Source organism: Nipponia nippon, unplaced genomic scaffold, assembly GCF_047370975.1.
Source record: "Nipponia nippon isolate SJK-2023a ecotype South Korea unplaced genomic scaffold, ASM4737097v1 scaffold_9, whole genome shotgun sequence".
NCBI lineage: Eukaryota > Metazoa > Chordata > Aves > Pelecaniformes > Threskiornithidae > Nipponia > Nipponia nippon.
In genome coordinates this window covers 27,895,985-27,910,804 of record NW_028262413.1, presented here as the reverse complement: position 1 = coordinate 27,910,804, position 14,820 = coordinate 27,895,985, and the positions used below count along the sequence as shown (strand labels likewise).

The 14,820-nt window shown below is 62.2% G+C and overlaps 1 protein-coding gene across 3 annotated transcripts; it reads left to right on the top strand.

The window, feature by feature from the left end:
* The first annotated feature begins 743 nt into the window (after window positions 1–743).
* On the top strand, window positions 744–13,593 carry PTPN9 (protein tyrosine phosphatase non-receptor type 9). Of its 3 annotated transcripts, none has more exons than XM_087742882.1 (13): window positions 744–1,237; window positions 5,888–6,031; window positions 6,505–6,594; window positions 6,701–6,825; window positions 7,608–7,713; window positions 8,363–8,473; window positions 9,180–9,508; window positions 9,914–10,007; window positions 10,110–10,179; window positions 10,807–10,885; window positions 11,128–11,278; window positions 11,387–11,594; window positions 11,903–13,593. In XM_087742882.1, the coding sequence occupies exons 1-13, from the start codon at window positions 1,205–1,207 to the stop codon at window positions 12,127–12,129; spliced, it is 1,767 nt and encodes a 588-aa protein (XP_087599008.1). In that variant the 5' UTR covers window positions 744–1,204; the 3' UTR covers window positions 12,130–13,593. The 3 variants fall into 3 exon arrangements, with proteins under 3 accessions (XP_087599008.1, XP_087599010.1, XP_087599009.1); XM_087742884.1 differs by lacking the exon at window positions 744–1,237 and adding an exon at window positions 1,768–2,063; XM_087742883.1 differs by lacking the exon at window positions 744–1,237 and adding an exon at window positions 3,309–3,335.
* Window positions 13,594–14,820: the final 1,227 nt, after the last annotated feature.

The window sequence follows — 14,820 nt, the reverse complement described above, 5'->3', positions numbered from 1 at the left end:
CTCCCCCCGGGCGCCCGCACCTGTGCCCGGCCGGGGAACGCCGAGGAGGGATGGAGAGCAAAGAAACGGCTGGAAATCCCAGCCGCCCGCCTGCCCACCGGGGAAGGCTGCGAGGCAGAGGCCGAAGTACGCGGCAAGGGAGGATGCCGCTGCCGGGAAGGGCCGGCGGGAGAGGCGAGGCTGCGTGCTGCGGCAGCGGGGAGCCGATCCTCGGGGCAGGCCGGCTGCTCCCATCCCGGGGTCGCGGCTCACACAGTTTGGGTACGGCACACGTCCAGAATAAAAAAAAAATAAAAATAAAAGACCGATTTTGGGCCCCGGGGAGCTTTGCTTGGCAGCGGGCTCGCACCACCACGCAGCACAGGCTTTGGGTTCCCCCCAAGGTCCCCTGTAAGCCCGGACGCGAAGGCGCCCCAGGCTGGAAGACAGAGCCCGGGGGTCTTCAGGCGCCCTCCCCCAGCGCTGCCCCTCCCTCGCCCCCCGGCTCGCCCCTCTCCCCGCTGCGGCGGACGTCGGGCCGGGCCGCCTGCCACCGTCTCGGCGGCGGCGGTGCTACCGCCTGCCGAGGCCGCCCCGGAGGCTGGGGGCTGCCGGGGAACCGGCGGAGGCGGGCCAGCCCGGGGCGCGGAGGGGAAAGCGGCGGCAGGGCTCCGCCGGGCCCGTCCCCATCCCGGCAGCTGCCGGGCGGCCGCCGGCCCCCCCGCCGGGGCGGGCTTCCTGTCCCCCGCCTCCCCCTGGCCGCCTGCCCGCCTCCCTCCCTCCCGCCGCCGGCGGGGCCGGCCGAGCCCAGCCGAGGGGAGGGGGCTGCGGGCGCTTCCTGCCGCCGCCCCCGCCGGGGCAGAGCGGAGCGGAGCGGGGCGGGGAGCTGTGCCCAGCCCGGCCCGGCCCGGCCGCGCTTCCCCGGGGCGAGCGAAACTTCCCGGGGGGCTGCGAGAGACCGGCAGATACGCATCTATATAATTATTATTATTTTCATTTATTTTACATTTTTCGGCACTTTCGGCGGGGACCCCGGGGCGGAGCCGCCCTCGCCGAGCCTGCGGCGGCCGGGAGGGGCCGGTGCCCGCAGCGCCGCCAGTCCCCGGGGATGGGCTCCGGCGGGGCGCCCGCCGCCTAGCCGGCTCGGCTCGGCCCGGCCCGGCGCGGCTCGGCTCGGCTCGGCTCGGCACGGCCCGCCGGGGGCAGCGGGGCCGCGCCGCGCAGCATGGCCGCGGAGCTCAGCGCCGAGGAGGAGCAGGTAGGTCCCCGCCGGGCTCCGCTTCCCCGCGGCCGGGCTGCGCCGCTCCCCGGGCCGGGCTGGGCCGGGCCAGGCAGGACCCCCTCCGCTGCCCCCCTCCCCGGTTTTTGACTCCCCCCGGTTGCAGCGCCGTTTTTTCCCGGCGGGGCGGTTCTCCCCAAGGAGAGCCCCATCCGCAAAGCCGCCCGTCCCCAGACCCGCGGAGCCCCCCGCGCCCGCGGAGCCCCCCGCGCCCGCGGAGCCCCCCGCGCCCGCGGAGCCGGCCGCCCAGCCCGCGCCCCCGAGGCCTCTGCGGGGCCTGCGCCGCGGGCGCCTGGGCTAGCAGGGGTGCGGCTGCGCGGGGCTGGGGTCGCGCCCCCCCAGACCGGCGCGTCCCCCCGAGCGCCGGCGGCCTCCGCTCGCGGGCCTCCCCCCGCGGGCAGCCTGGCGTGGGGATGCGTGTGCACGCGCTTCCCACGCCCAGGCCTCCCGTGACGTCCCGGCTTCCTCCGCCGGCCTTGCGTCACCGCGGGAGGATGTTGCTCGGCTTCGGGAGCGGGGCCGATAACCCAGCCGGGGCGCGTCGGGCGGCGAGAGCAACCTCTGCCTCGCCCCTCTTCGTCCTCGTCCCGGGGATGCCCGCCCGGCTCCGCATCCGCGCCCTGAGCCGCGTCCGCCGGGGCACGGGGAAGCGGAGCCCGGGCGCCGGGCGTGCTGCCGGGGGCTGCCTCGAAGCCGGGCTCCCCTCTGCCCTGCGGCGCTGCTCGGGCTGGCCGAGGGCACGGCGTCGCATCCGCCACCTTGCTGGCCTCGGGGGCTGCAGCGCGAAGGCAAAAGGGACCGGATGGTCAGTTTTCTGTTTGGTTGTTGGGTTTTCTTTTTTAAAACATCCTTCCCTTCTACAGGAGGGTTTTAGGAGGGTTGGTACGGAGACCTCGGGTTCCCAAAACCCCCGTGCCCCGCAGGGAGCGCTTGCCTGGAGCTGGAAGAGTCCATCCTGCAGCCCGCGCTGGCGCTCGGGAAATGCAGCACTCCCAGGCTTTCTCCTCCACCACACCTCCCTCTTATCAGCGCCGCTCCTGGGAGCGGTACTGCTGTCTCCAGGGTAATAAAATCTCAAGGAGTGGGGGATGTTCGTGCCCTGTGTCCCCGCAGGTGCCTGTGATTTGTGTTTCCCCTGCGTCACGAAGGGGGCAAAGCTTCCAGCAAAAATGGGGTTTTAGAAGCCCCTGCTCTGGCAGGGAGGCTCGGTTTGCAGTGAGAGCTGTGGCTGGGCTCCCCCAGCCGGCATCCCAGGAGAGAGATCCGAGATGTTTGGTTTGTGCGGGAATATTGGATGGAGAAGATGAAGGGATATTTGCAATAACGGCTCCAGGTTTGGATCATCAGACTGGGGTGGGGGAAGGCTGCCCTCGATGGCTTGGAAGCCAAAGCAGTGGAAGTTTATCTCTTTTCATGGGACCGTCAGGATTTCCTCCACTCGCTCTGCTCTTCCCCATTACCGACAGCGAGCCGGGGGGGGATTCACCTCTCTCCTCTCTCTGCCAGCCCTGGGACATCTCCTGCTCTGTAGGATCTCGCAGTTCCCTCCCCAGCCTATCCCAGAGGGACCAGAGGAGCCAAACCAATTTTCCTCGGGGGTTTTCAGCCCAGCTGCAATTTTCACAGGACATGTTTCCCCGCCCCAGGCTGAAGAAAGAGGGTGGATTTGCTGCCTGCGCAGCCCGGGGGAGGAGGGCTTGAAGAGCCCCCGTGTTCCTGCAGCGGTGGCTTTGTCACCACCCTGCCCTGGCGCAGCGAAGCGGGGACTTCGATGACGCCAGCACTCCAAAGACCAGCATTGTTCCCAACGCCCGGCCGCGGACCGTTCTGCTCACAGCGCTCCTGTCGCTTGCAGAAACAGGGCTTCTTGCTGCAGCTCTGGGTCACGGGCTTCGTTTTCAGCACGTGTAGTGATCCCTGCCCGTGCTTGGCTCAACACCTGTCTAAATCCATATAGGATCGGGGCCAGAAATGATGATGAGACCCAGTGGAGTGTGCAAGGGGGGGCAGAGCTACAGCTGGTATTGATGCTTAGCTCAGTCACTCCTGGCTTGTCTGCTGCTGAATGTCAGCACTGGTAAGTTTGGGATTTTGTTTTGCTCCCAAAGAAAGCAAGGGAAAGCTGGAATTCATGGCTGAGCCGCCCTGCAAAGCCAGCGCTTGTTCTCATGGGTCTTCCCCCTTGCAAAAAAACCCGGCGTCCCTCGTGATGGGTGCTGGAAATGGGATCGCGTGAAGTGTAATGGGTTAGATGCTGAGGAAGGAGACTTGAACCACACATTGCATCCTCTCCTCGCTGCCACCGTGCCCCTCGGGGCGTCCTTCCCATCATCTCGGGGCATCTTTCCCATCTCAAGTTGGAGTATCGGCTCTGGTCTCCGTTGGAGGGTAGTGGGGGTGTGCCTGGCACTCGCCCCCTTCCCCGTGCCATCCTGCACACACTGGGGAAGGAGCGGCTCTGCCGTTATTTTGGGTTTGCATCTCCGGCCCGGCCCCAGTGTTTGGGCAGCCGGAGGCCCCAGGGAACTCCCTGGCGAAGGGGGGGCACAGCTGGTGATGTTCCCCGTCTTAGCTTATGGATAGGATATATTTCTGTATACATACATGTGGATCTGTGTGTTGTGTTAAGGCTGAAGATGGTTTCTGTATTGCCCCATTTATTTTCCTGTCCCTCTTCAATAGAGGAGAAATTGTCAGATATGTGGGCCATGAAAGGGTTGCTTTTGTTTTGGCAAAGTGGAGGCTGTTGGAGATGAAGCCGTGGGGATAAAGGCGTCCCATAAATACAGCTCTCGGGAAAAGCTCCCGCCGGCTGCTGGCTGGGAGGTGGGAATGCGAGGCAGCGGGGTGTATAACACCCTGTCTTCTTTGCTCCCCGCTTTGCCTGCTCCCCTCCGGTCCCTTGTCCCCAGAAACTGCAGAGATGGGGGGACTGATCCGGCTGCCAAGTTGCAGCCGGTTGACCGTGGCACACCGCCATGCCAGGAGGGCTTACGATGCTTAAAGGCGGTTTTTGCAAGGGCTTGGAGCTGGGCTATCGAAATCCTCTTTCACATTCCTCCCAGCACTGTTGGCGGCAGATCCAGCCCAATTCCGCGAGTTCCCTTCCGGCTGGTGCTCGCCCGGCTGCTCTGCGGGACCCCGATAGCGAGTGAGGGAGCTTCTGGCTGCGATGTGCTGGGGGTCTGGGCTGGCCCTTAGCAGCTTCCAGCAGCCGGGCGAGCTGGTACCCCTTCCAAAAACGTCTGCTGCAATGCCAGGCGGGCTGTGGAGAGGCTCCTTGGAGGAGCCGGGCTCCTCCGGCTTGTCCCACGAGAGGGGCTCACTGCCCCCGCCAAGCCTCGCGCCGCCGATAAACCCCATCCCTTTGCTTCCTCTCGTCGGAAGTCATTAACACTGACGAGCTTTTCTGGCTGAATAGCTCCCAGTTACTCTGCCGTGACATCCAACACCGCTGCCTTCCTGCGCTCCCTGCTCAGGAGCCAGCCTGCTCCCTGCTCGGGAGCCAGCCTTCGGCACTCGCCGTCCCTCCTCCTCCTCCTTGCACTGTCATCGTCATCCTCCGCTCTTGCAAGGATGGAAGCTCCTCCATTTTGGGGTGTCCCAGGTGGGAGCGGGGTCTTTCAGGGACTCCCTCCCTCCTGCCTGCATCCTTTGAGTGGTACATGGTGGAAGTCTGGACCGTGCTGCCCCGTCTCCCTTGAGGCTCCTGTATGGGACCGGGGGTCAATACGCAGCAGAAAGCAAAGCTGCTTCCATTAGCATGGGTGTTCAGAAACCCCAAGCCCATCTTGCAAACACAGCTTGTAAAAATAATACGTTTGGGGGTTATTTTGCTCGCCTTCAGGTCTTTAAACCTGCTGGGAGGTTGCGGGTTGGGTTTTGTGACTCTGCTCTGTCAGTGCTAAGGTTGGAAAAGTTTTTTTCTCAGTTTCTCGCGGTTTCGGGTGCATGCGGTGCCAGTGCTTTGGGAGGGGAGTGTGCTCGTGTGAGATGTCCATGGCGTGTTATGGGACTGTGGGCTGTGGGGAGCAGTGGGAACATCCCGGGACCCCCCCTGGACTGAACCCTTCTCATCTGGTCGTCTTTGGCTGTGTGAAACTGGCCTTACTGGGTGAGCTGGTCCATGTCCTGTAGCATGTCAAAGTGTAAGCCCTCAATGCCAGTCTTGCTTGTTACCTGTGTTCGCACAGCCGAGTTTGCTGCTCTGTGGAGGAGCTGCAGCCCTGGGAGGCCAATGCCAGCTGATGGGTTCCCACTGTGCCCAGGCTGCTGTGTCTGAACAGGAGTAAAGTCTGCCTGTAAAGTCCTCCTTTGGCTCCCCCTCTCCCTTCCATGAGTCTCCCCCAGCCCCAAGGCCATTTTTCCAATGCCAGCACTCCTACCACTTGCTTCCCTCCCTGCCCTGGTATTGCGTCCATCTCCACCCCCACTGCCCTTACCCCCTTTCCCAGTACCTGCCATAGAGCTCCCTGCTTCACCCTGAGGAGCTGCTGGCTTTGCCGAGCCATGCTCAGCCCCTGCCTGTGCACCGAGGACTATGTAGCTCCCACAGTGACCGAGGATGCTCCTTGGGTGCTCCTCCTCCTCCCACCCCATCTTACTGCACACACCTTGTCTCTCCCGCAGGCAACTAAGCAGTTCCTGGAGGAGATCAACAAGTGGACGGGCCAGTACAATGTGTCCCCGCTCTCCTGGAACGTGGCTGTCAAGTTCCTCATGGCCCGCAAGTTCGACGTCCTGCGGGCCATCGAGCTCTTTCACTCCTACCGGGTAAGCGAGCGGGGCTGGGTCCCCCCCGGCCGAAGGCTTTCTGCTCTGCGAGAGATCTCTGGTCCCAAGGAAGACCCTCCCCTTGCTTTTTTTTTTTCTTTTCCTACCCTCCCTTGTGGGTTTTATCCAGCTGGAAAATCCTTTTTCAGCCAAGGCGAGTCACCATGGAGATCTTGCCGACCCCAGTCTCCTCCCCTCCGCTGAGAGCAGCGTGCATGCTCGCAGGGTGCCCTTCCGGCAGGCGTGTGATGCCTGCAGAGCATCTCCCCATATATAAAGGATATATATGCATATATACCCTTCCCGTCCTGGTTTTGCAAAGGTGCTCCTCCCCATGCTGGAAAATGGAACCGTGGAGCAGAGGTTTCCCTGCTGGGGCTTCCCTCAGAGGGCTGGGTGCCGCACGGGGGCATGAGGGTGGGTGGAAGGCTGGGGTGCCTGTGCTGGCCGTCACGCCGGCTCCCTGCCCGCAGGAGACGCGGCTGAAGGAGGGCATCGTGAAGCTGAAGCCACACGAGGAGCCGCTGCGCTCAGAGCTGCTCAGCGGCAAGTTCACCATTCTGGTACGTGAGGGTGTCATGTCCCCCCCCAAGTTACCCCAGCCGGGCGGCTCGTCCCCACGCGGGTGTCCTCGGGTGCCGTGGGAGCTTGACCTTGTTTCCTCACCAGAGCGTGCGGGACCCCTCGGGAGCGTCCATCGCCCTCTTCACGGCCAAGCTGCACCACCCCAGCAAGAGTGTACAGCATGTGGTGCTCCAGGCGCTGTTCTACCTGCTGGACCGAGCAGTGGAGAGGTGAGCTGGGGTACTGTGTCATATGGCAGCGGGTCCCTGGCGAGCCCCTTCCCTCCCAGGGGCGAGGGGAGATGCTGCTTCTTGCTGAGGTTTTGGTGAAATCCCTCCGAAAGGCTTCACAGGGAAAAGATGTGCCGTCTCTCTTGTGAATGTGAATTCCTGAAGGTGAAATTGTGGCTGAGTCTGTCTGCGTGCCTCCAGGTGTCCCGTCTCTAGTTAGGGGAGAGAAGGGGGGTCACAGCTCCCTGTGGCTTGAAATTCCCTGTCTTCCTCCGGTTTGAGCTTAAGCCAGTCATCCCCATGGAGGCATTCAGCAGGAGAACAAAATCCCCCAAGTCCCGAATCAGGCTCTTCGCAGCCTTCCCCTGCCCATGTCCAGGTTTCAGTTTAGCAAAGCCCCTGATTCCTGCAGGCTTCAGCCGGGGAGGAGGCAGCCCCACCGCCAGCGAGATGTAACGTGAGCCTGGCCAAAAATATAAAGTCAGGACATCCCATTCATCCTACTGGGCTCATTCCATTTCTGAACTTACCCATCATGGTTGGTGTAGCTAATACAGGCTTAAGATATGAGCCAGGCTTAAATAAGGGTTGTAGGAAGAGGTGGTGGAGCAGCTGGGAAATGCAGAAGCAAGCTTTGGGTCCATGAGTCCTTCTGGAAGCACAGAATGGGACTTTTTGGGGTCAGCAAGCTGAAGATGAGGTTAGCATGGGGCAGATCTGCTCATGTGGGAGCCAAGCAGTTGGATGTTGCAGCGTTGACATTGCTCTTTCCCTTCTCTCAGCTTTGAAACCCAGAGGAACGGGCTGGTGTTCATCTACGACATGGCGGGCTCGCAGTACACCAACTTCGAGCTGGACCTCAGCAAGAAGATCCTCAACCTGCTGAAGGTAACGGCCGGGGGTGACCCGGTGTCCGGGGATGTCACGCAGGCCACTCGCTCGCCGAGTACGTGAAGTCCTGTGGTTTTGGCATAAATTCTCATGCCAGACCACGCTGACCGTGTCTCGGCCAAGGAGCACGGGCTCCAGCCCCGTAGGACCTCAGGAAGGCGTTGGGAGCCTGCCAGGCCGGACCCGGCTGGGGCTGCGGTGTCCCGTGGGTGGGAGGGGATCAGCTGTCCCCGTGCCGGATTCCTCTCGCAGCTGCTGGCAGCGCTTTTGGGAAAACAGATGCAAATTATTTTTTAATCGTGCTGGCATTTCGTGCCTCCTCCCTTCTCTGGAAAAAAGAAATAACAGTAAATATTGGCCGGGGTGTGTTCTCTGCACAAATCCCAGCTCCCAGGCTTCACCTCTTCCCCGTGGAGCCAAACCCTCTGCCTACCTAATTCCAAGGAAATAATTTGTTTCTGTATCGGAGGATAAAAATAAGCGCAGCTGTGGGCTGTGTGCGAGGCACGCTTCGGATGCGGCATTGCCACCTCGGGGTCCCTTTGCTGGTTGTCACCTCTGCTGGGACGTGTCCCCATCCCGGCAGAGCATGGAGAGGGGCCAGTTCCTCCCCGGCGGCGTGGATCTGACCCCCTCTTGCCTGCAGGGTGCCTTCCCAGCTCGGCTCAAGAAGGTTTTCATCGTGGGAGCGCCCATGTGGTTTCGTGTGCCCTACTCCATCATCAGCCTGCTGCTGAAGGAGAAGCTGCGGGAGCGGGTGAGTGCGGGTCCCCACCGGCACGGGACCCTCAGTGGGGAGGGCTGAGGCCGTTTTCCCTTTGGGACAGGGTGGTGTAAGCAGCTTGTGCCCCTCGGCCCCGTCTGCTGGAAGCTGCTTGAGCCCAAATCCCTGGGAAACAGAGGTTTTTCTCAGCCTGTTTTGTAGGGGAGAGGCTGTTTCAGTGTTTTCAGCAAATATCTTGAACCCCTTTTGAAATCACCTGTGATTTCTTCTTCTGTGGTAAGGCTGCCAGCAGCAGCAATGGTGGCAATGGTAAATGATTAAAAGGAAAGGAAACCTGCTGAGCACGCAGGAGAAAAGGGAAACTTAAATACCTGCGCTCAGGCCCTATCTATCAAAGTCAAAAATACCTAAACCACTATCCTCAGCATTAGCAGTGCTGATAGAGCCTGTTTCCAGCCCGATGTCTCCCTGGGCTTTCGGGAGGAGCTCGGAGCTGCTTGCCGATTTGGAGCTGGGTGTGGGTGTGGGCTCCCACCCTGGGTACGTGGCGGGGCCTGCCCCACTGCCGGTGTTCCCCTGGGGGCCCTCCTGGGACAGGGGAGGAAGGGGGAAGACCCTGATACTGTTGGGGGAAATCTCTGGGCTCCATCGGGACCATGCCAGACCGTTGGTGTCCCTGTCCCCAGTGAACTCTCTCCATCCTTCTGGAAGTCACCCTTGCCCCTCCTTCCTCCCGCAGGTGCAGATGGTGAAGATGTCAGAGCTGAAGGAGCACCTGCCCCGCGAGTGCCTCCCTGAGTACCTCGGGGGGTCCCTCAAACTGGACCCTCTGAGCTGGAACTGCCGGTTCCTGCCCCAGCAGAATGGGCACCCCGACCCCCTGGATGAGCTCATCCTGGTGCCGCTGGTGGCCCCCAAAGATAACGGCTCTGTCCACGTCCCCGGGCCGAAGTCCGTCACCCTCCAAGAGCTGCTGGATCACGTCAGCCACAAGCAGAAACGGGGCATCTACGAAGAGTATGAAGATATTCGGCGTAGGAGCCCAGCCGGCACCTTCGTCTGCTCTTTGTGAGTCAGGGGGAAGGAGCTCAGTGTGGGCCAGCATGGGGGTCCCCTCTCTTGCTCCCACAAAGCTGGGTACCCCCCTCCCCACGCTGCTGCTGCTCAGTGGCAGCCCGGGCACCTCTTTGGGACTCGGTGCTTCGGGTTAGCAATGGAGACCCCCAGCCTAGGGATGCTGCGAGCCCCCTTTGCGGTTCCCGCAGCCCCCGGGGGCAGGAGGGAGCCGCGCAGGGGACGACAGCAGGGATGAGGATCTGGCCGGGACTCTGCTTCCCGAGGCTTTGGCCAGGTGATGGCAGCAGAGCCCAGGCTACAGGCACCGGAGGCTTGTGCAGAGGGAGGGATGCTGCCTTTCCCTTCCCGCCTGGAAAACATCCCTGCTTCTCTTTCCCCCTCTCCCCTGCCTCCCAGGGCACCCTACAACCAGGAGAAGAACCGGTACGGGGACGTGCCCTGCCTGGACCAAACCCGTGTCAAGCTGGCGAAGCCGTACAGCCGCCCGGAGGTGAGCCTGGGACGGAAACTTGGGTCCCGCCTGGAGCTGCTGCAGCCGTCCCGGCCACAGGGCTCCGGAGGGCTGATGCCGTGCGTGCTTTTCTCCCTCCAGCTGACCGACTACATCAACGCGAGCTTCATGGATGGCTACAAGCAGAGGAACGCTTACATCGGGACTCAGGGTACAGCCCCGAGCCCCTGTGGGAGCCACCAAGGGGGTTATTTTGCTCCTGATGCACGCATGAGCTTCACCTCCCTGCCCAGCATCAGCCACTGGCTGCAGGGGGGGATAGCTCGGGAGGAGGGCACTGCCCAGCAAGGCCCCCTCCTCTCAGGGTGTATTTACTCTGCTCAGGGTGTATTTACTCCTCTTGGGGTGTATTTACTCCCCTCCTGGTCCCCAGCCAGGAGGGACCAGAGCTTTTCCTGGAAGAGGGTGAGTGGGTCCATCATCCTTCAGGTGCCTCCCACAAATCGGGTCTTGGGCTGAGCAGACCCCCACTAGCAGCAGTGATGGCAGCCCCCTCCTCCTGCCCCTAAAACCGGCCCCTGGCTTTGCCCCATCTGCCTGGGGATGAAGCAGCAGGGAGCAGAGAGGGAGGATTGGTGCTGAGCTGTAGGGATTCGGAGCTGGGGGGGCAATCAGTGGCAGCTCCAGGCAGGGCTGGTGGATCCACGCCAGGGCCGGTCCCTGCGGGAAGGGGCTGTGGTCCCCTGGGGAGGGCAAGGGGGGCTGGCAGAGGTGGCTGAGTGAAGGAGCTTGCCCAAACTGATCAGGTTTTGGGCTGACGTGTGGGCTGTCCCCGCAGGGCCTCTGGAAAACACCTATGGTGACTTCTGGCGCATGGTGTGGGAGCAAAACGTCCTGGTGATCGTGATGACAACCCGGTGAGTGCCCTGGGCAGGGCACAGCCCTCTTTTCCTTTGGAGATTGTTGGATGAGCAGCGCTGTGCTCTCTGCAGTGACCTTGCAGCTGTGGTGCCAGCCAGAGCCCTGCAGGGTGGGGACACCACATCAGGGACGGACCGCTTGGTCCCTGCAGGTTCCCCAGGGGACCAAGGCTGGGTGGCACGGGACATGTCCCTAGCAGGGCGAGGAGGACATCACCAGCTTGTCCTTCTGCTCCCAGGCTGGAGGAGGGAGGGAGGAGAAAGTGCGGCCAGTACTGGCCCCTGGAGAAGGATTTCCAGGTGTGCTTCGGGGCCCTGACCATCACCAACCTGGGCGTGGAGAACCTCAACCATTACAAGAAAACCATCCTGGAGATCCACAGCTCGGAGGTGCGTGGCCACAGCTGCCTGGCGGGGGATGGCACAGGGGCACTGGGGGTCCGCCGTGGCCAGGGGCAGAGGAGGGGAGAGGATCTAACTCCCCTGCTTTTCCCCCAGACCAGGGAGCGGCGGCTGGTGTCCCACTTCCAGTACCTGAGCTGGCCGGATTACGGCGTCCCCTCCTCCGCGGCCACTCTCATTGACTTTTTGGGGGCTGTGAAGCAGCAGCAGAGAGTGGCGGTCAGCGCCCTGGGACCTCGCTTCAAGGGTCACCCCGGGGGACCCCCGGTCGTGGTGCACTGCAGTGCCGGCATCGGCAGGACAGGTAACGGGGTAACCCTGCTGCTGGGGCAGAGGTCTTGGTGGTGGGGGGCACGTCCAGCCTCCCTCCGGGGCAGTGCCATCCCCTGGACCCACGGCGCGTTGGCAAGCCATTTGACCGGGGACATATGTCCCCAGGACTTTCTGCAGCCATCGGACCTGGGAGAAGGTTCTGCCCTGTTTCTCCCGATGCCCGTGGTCTCGTGCAGGAGGTTGGTGGGGGGCTGAGGCCCACCACCACCCTGCTCCGGTTCTCGCAAGGGACAGCGGTGGCTCTTTGGTGGCTGACACCGTCCCCATCGTTGTCCCCAGGTACATTCTGCGCACTGGACATCTGCCTGTCCCAGCTGCAGGACGTGGGCACGCTGAACATCTACCAGACGGTGCTGCGCATGCGGACCCAGCGCGCCTTCAGCATCCAGACCCCTGAGCAGTATTACTTCTGTTACACTGCCATCCTCGAGCACGCCCAGCGCGAGGGCCTGCTGCTCGCCAACCACAGCCAGGCCGGCCAGGAGAAGAGCTCGCCGGGACACTGAGACCCGCCACCTCCCCACAGAAACCCCCTTCCCATCCTCCCAGGGCTGCCAGAGCCGCCTCCGCACCCGCCGGGACTCGGCAGAGCCGTCATCGGGGCGGGGGTGCCGGGGTGCGGAGGCAGCCGCCGGTCCTCGACTATTAGCACTGCTATCGAACTGTGCCTTACTCAAACCAAATGGTGGCTGCCGCTCCGTGGAGGACGGCGCGGGAAGAGGCTCTCGCTCCTCTCCGCGGTATTCCTCCTGGGGGGTTTGGCTGTTTGGGGAGGTGGTTTTTCTTCTCTTCGAGTTGTTGGTTTTTTATTATTATTGTTTTTTGTGTTGGGACCATCTGAAATGTATCTAGAGAAGGGGCTTTGCAAAGCCTTAGGAAATGTATTTCCAGTCCTGCCCTGGCCTGGGGCTTAGGAAGAGGCACATACTTCAGTCTTACCTGCCACTACGTCTGTGTGTCTGTATGTATGTCTGTATATAATATATCCTCGCTGTGCCCAGCCCCGGCTATTGCCTAGACACGTGTGTACAAGTACCCGTTTTAGCAGCACCGGTGTGTCCCCGCTGTCCTGCCGTCTCACCGCTGTGATCCCTGGAGCGGTGAGTTTGGGCCTGGCTCTGTCTCGTCTTCCCCACCCGGCTCTTTTTTTCCCCTTTCCTGCCCGCCCTGCTGCTCGCGGGCAGCACCGGGACCCCGTACCCGTTCCCATGCCCATCCCGCGGGAGGCAGGGGGATGCTCAGCAGCATCCCCCCCCCTTTCCTTGTCTCGTCTTCCCCATCCTCATCTCCTGCTGGGAGAGGGCAGCTCTGCTCCTGGGAGGAGGATCTGGAGGATTTTGGCCACGGCAGGCGTGTTGGCTGGGGGGTTGCGGCGCTGGCTGGCGTCCCCTGCCCCTCGGGGCACAGCCGCGGGAGTCACTAGGTACGAGGTGATAGGGATGGATGGGGACTGACCGGCTCTCCGGGTTGCCTGGCTTTCCCAAGCCGGCGGTGGGAACCCGCGGGCCCAGCCCTGCGGTGAGTCACGGGCTGGAGAAGCGCTGAGTGAAAAACGCCTGAACGCTGGGGAGGCAGCAAGCCGGCCCCGGGCAGCGGCGCCTGCCGGGGGGGGACAGCCACCCCGGCCCCCGCCACCGCCCCAGCCCCTGCCCCTCTGCGCTGCCCGGGGAGCTGGGACTGGCAGTGCCTAGGCCGCAGTAACTTTATACTGTAATAAGCTCTTTGAATGTGTATATTCTTATTTTTTTATAATCTTGGGGGGGTGTTTTGTTTTTTGTTTGGTGGTTTTGTTTTTTGTTTTTTTTTTTTTTTTGTATTTAACATTAACTTGATCCAAGCCAGAGCCAGAAGTATTTGTAAATGTTCCTATTTTGCTCTCCTTCAGAGAAACATTTTTGTTGTTGTTACTTTTGGGGGTTTGTTTTGTTTTTATTTGTATCGACATATAAATATACTACAAGTGACCAGTCCTCTTAGCTCTCGTGGTGGATTTGGTCAGGGGCAGGAGAGGAGAGGGAGGGAGCTGAGGGCTTTGCGCAGCCCGCGGTCCCCAGAAGCGAGCTGGCCCCGTCCCTGGGATGGCACTTTGGGGACAGAAGGGCTGCATTGAGGGCTGTGCCGGGGAGCGCGGGGCAGGACCCGTGCGGGGCAGGACCCGTGCGGGGCAGGACCCGCACGGGGCCAGAGGGCTGAGGGCAGCAGCTGTCGGAGCCAGCCAGCCCGCTCCTGGGTGAGGCCCTGCGAGAGATAACCAGGCTGCAGGCAGCTTTCCTGGGCAGGCAGGATAACGGCAGGTGCCGCAGGCAGCCCCGTTAGCTGCGGGGGGATGAGCTGCCCCGCTCCGAGCTCCTGCCTCTTCCCAGGGCCTCGCTGAGCCCCAGAGCATCAATCTCCTGTCCTGCTCCACGCAGCGGGCTCCTCAGAGCCTCTTCTTTGCACAGTCCCTTTCTCCAGCTGTCGCCTTCCTCCCGTCTGCTTTTATTAATAATTATTTAGAAAGAGCCCAGGGTGTGCTGGCCACCCTGATGACCAGGCCAGGAAACCAAAGCTCTGCCTGCAAGGAGCCTCTGGGTCGCGGCTGGAGAGGCAGCACCGTGCCCCGGACGGGGAGGCCGAGCAAGCAGGGCCGGCCGCGGGACCTGCCTGCTGCTGCCCGCGCCTCACCAGGCACGGTGATTTTGGGGCGGCTGGGAGGGTTTGCCTCTAACGCAAATGCTGTCAACAGCAAAAGGACGGGCGGCTGCTAATTTGAACAAGACACGCTTGATCCCGCTGCTGCTATGTGTAACGCACAAGGGACGGAAGCGGAGATAAAGGAATCTCGTTGGGCGCCTCGGGTGTTATTTCGCTGGCAGGTACAGCCGTGGTTTGGGGGGTGTCCACTGTCTTCCCATGTTTAGGGTCTTTCTGCAAAACTGCCCCTGTAAAATGATGGGGAAAGGCATTTTGCTGCTGGATTTGGGGGTGAGGGCATCGCTTCTGCGCTGCCGGACCTGCTCTGAGCAGGCGCGTAGGGCACAAAAACAGGCGGGCACGGCTGGGGGAACGTGGCTGGGCTGCCCGTGGGCTCACGGGCTGGCAGCCAGCCCCAGCGCCTCCAGCTGCAAGCGGTGCTGGTCCTGCAGCGGCAGCCGCCTCCCGAGGCTTCAGGGCGAGGGAAGAAAAGAGATGGCTGGTGCAAGTCAAACCCTCGAGCC

Excerpts from the sequence above, each read along its gene's own strand:
- PTPN9 (XM_087742882.1), top strand. The coding sequence starts at position 1,205 with ATGGCCGCGGAGCTCAGCGCCGAGGAGGAGCAG. Across the intron at positions 6,826-7,607 it reads CTGGACCGAGCAGTGGAGAG|CTTTGAAACCCAGAGGAACG; the intron begins GTGAGCTGGGGT and ends CCCTTCTCTCAG. Across the intron at positions 10,180-10,806 it reads CGCTTACATCGGGACTCAGG|GGCCTCTGGAAAACACCTAT; the intron begins GTACAGCCCCGA and ends CTGTCCCCGCAG.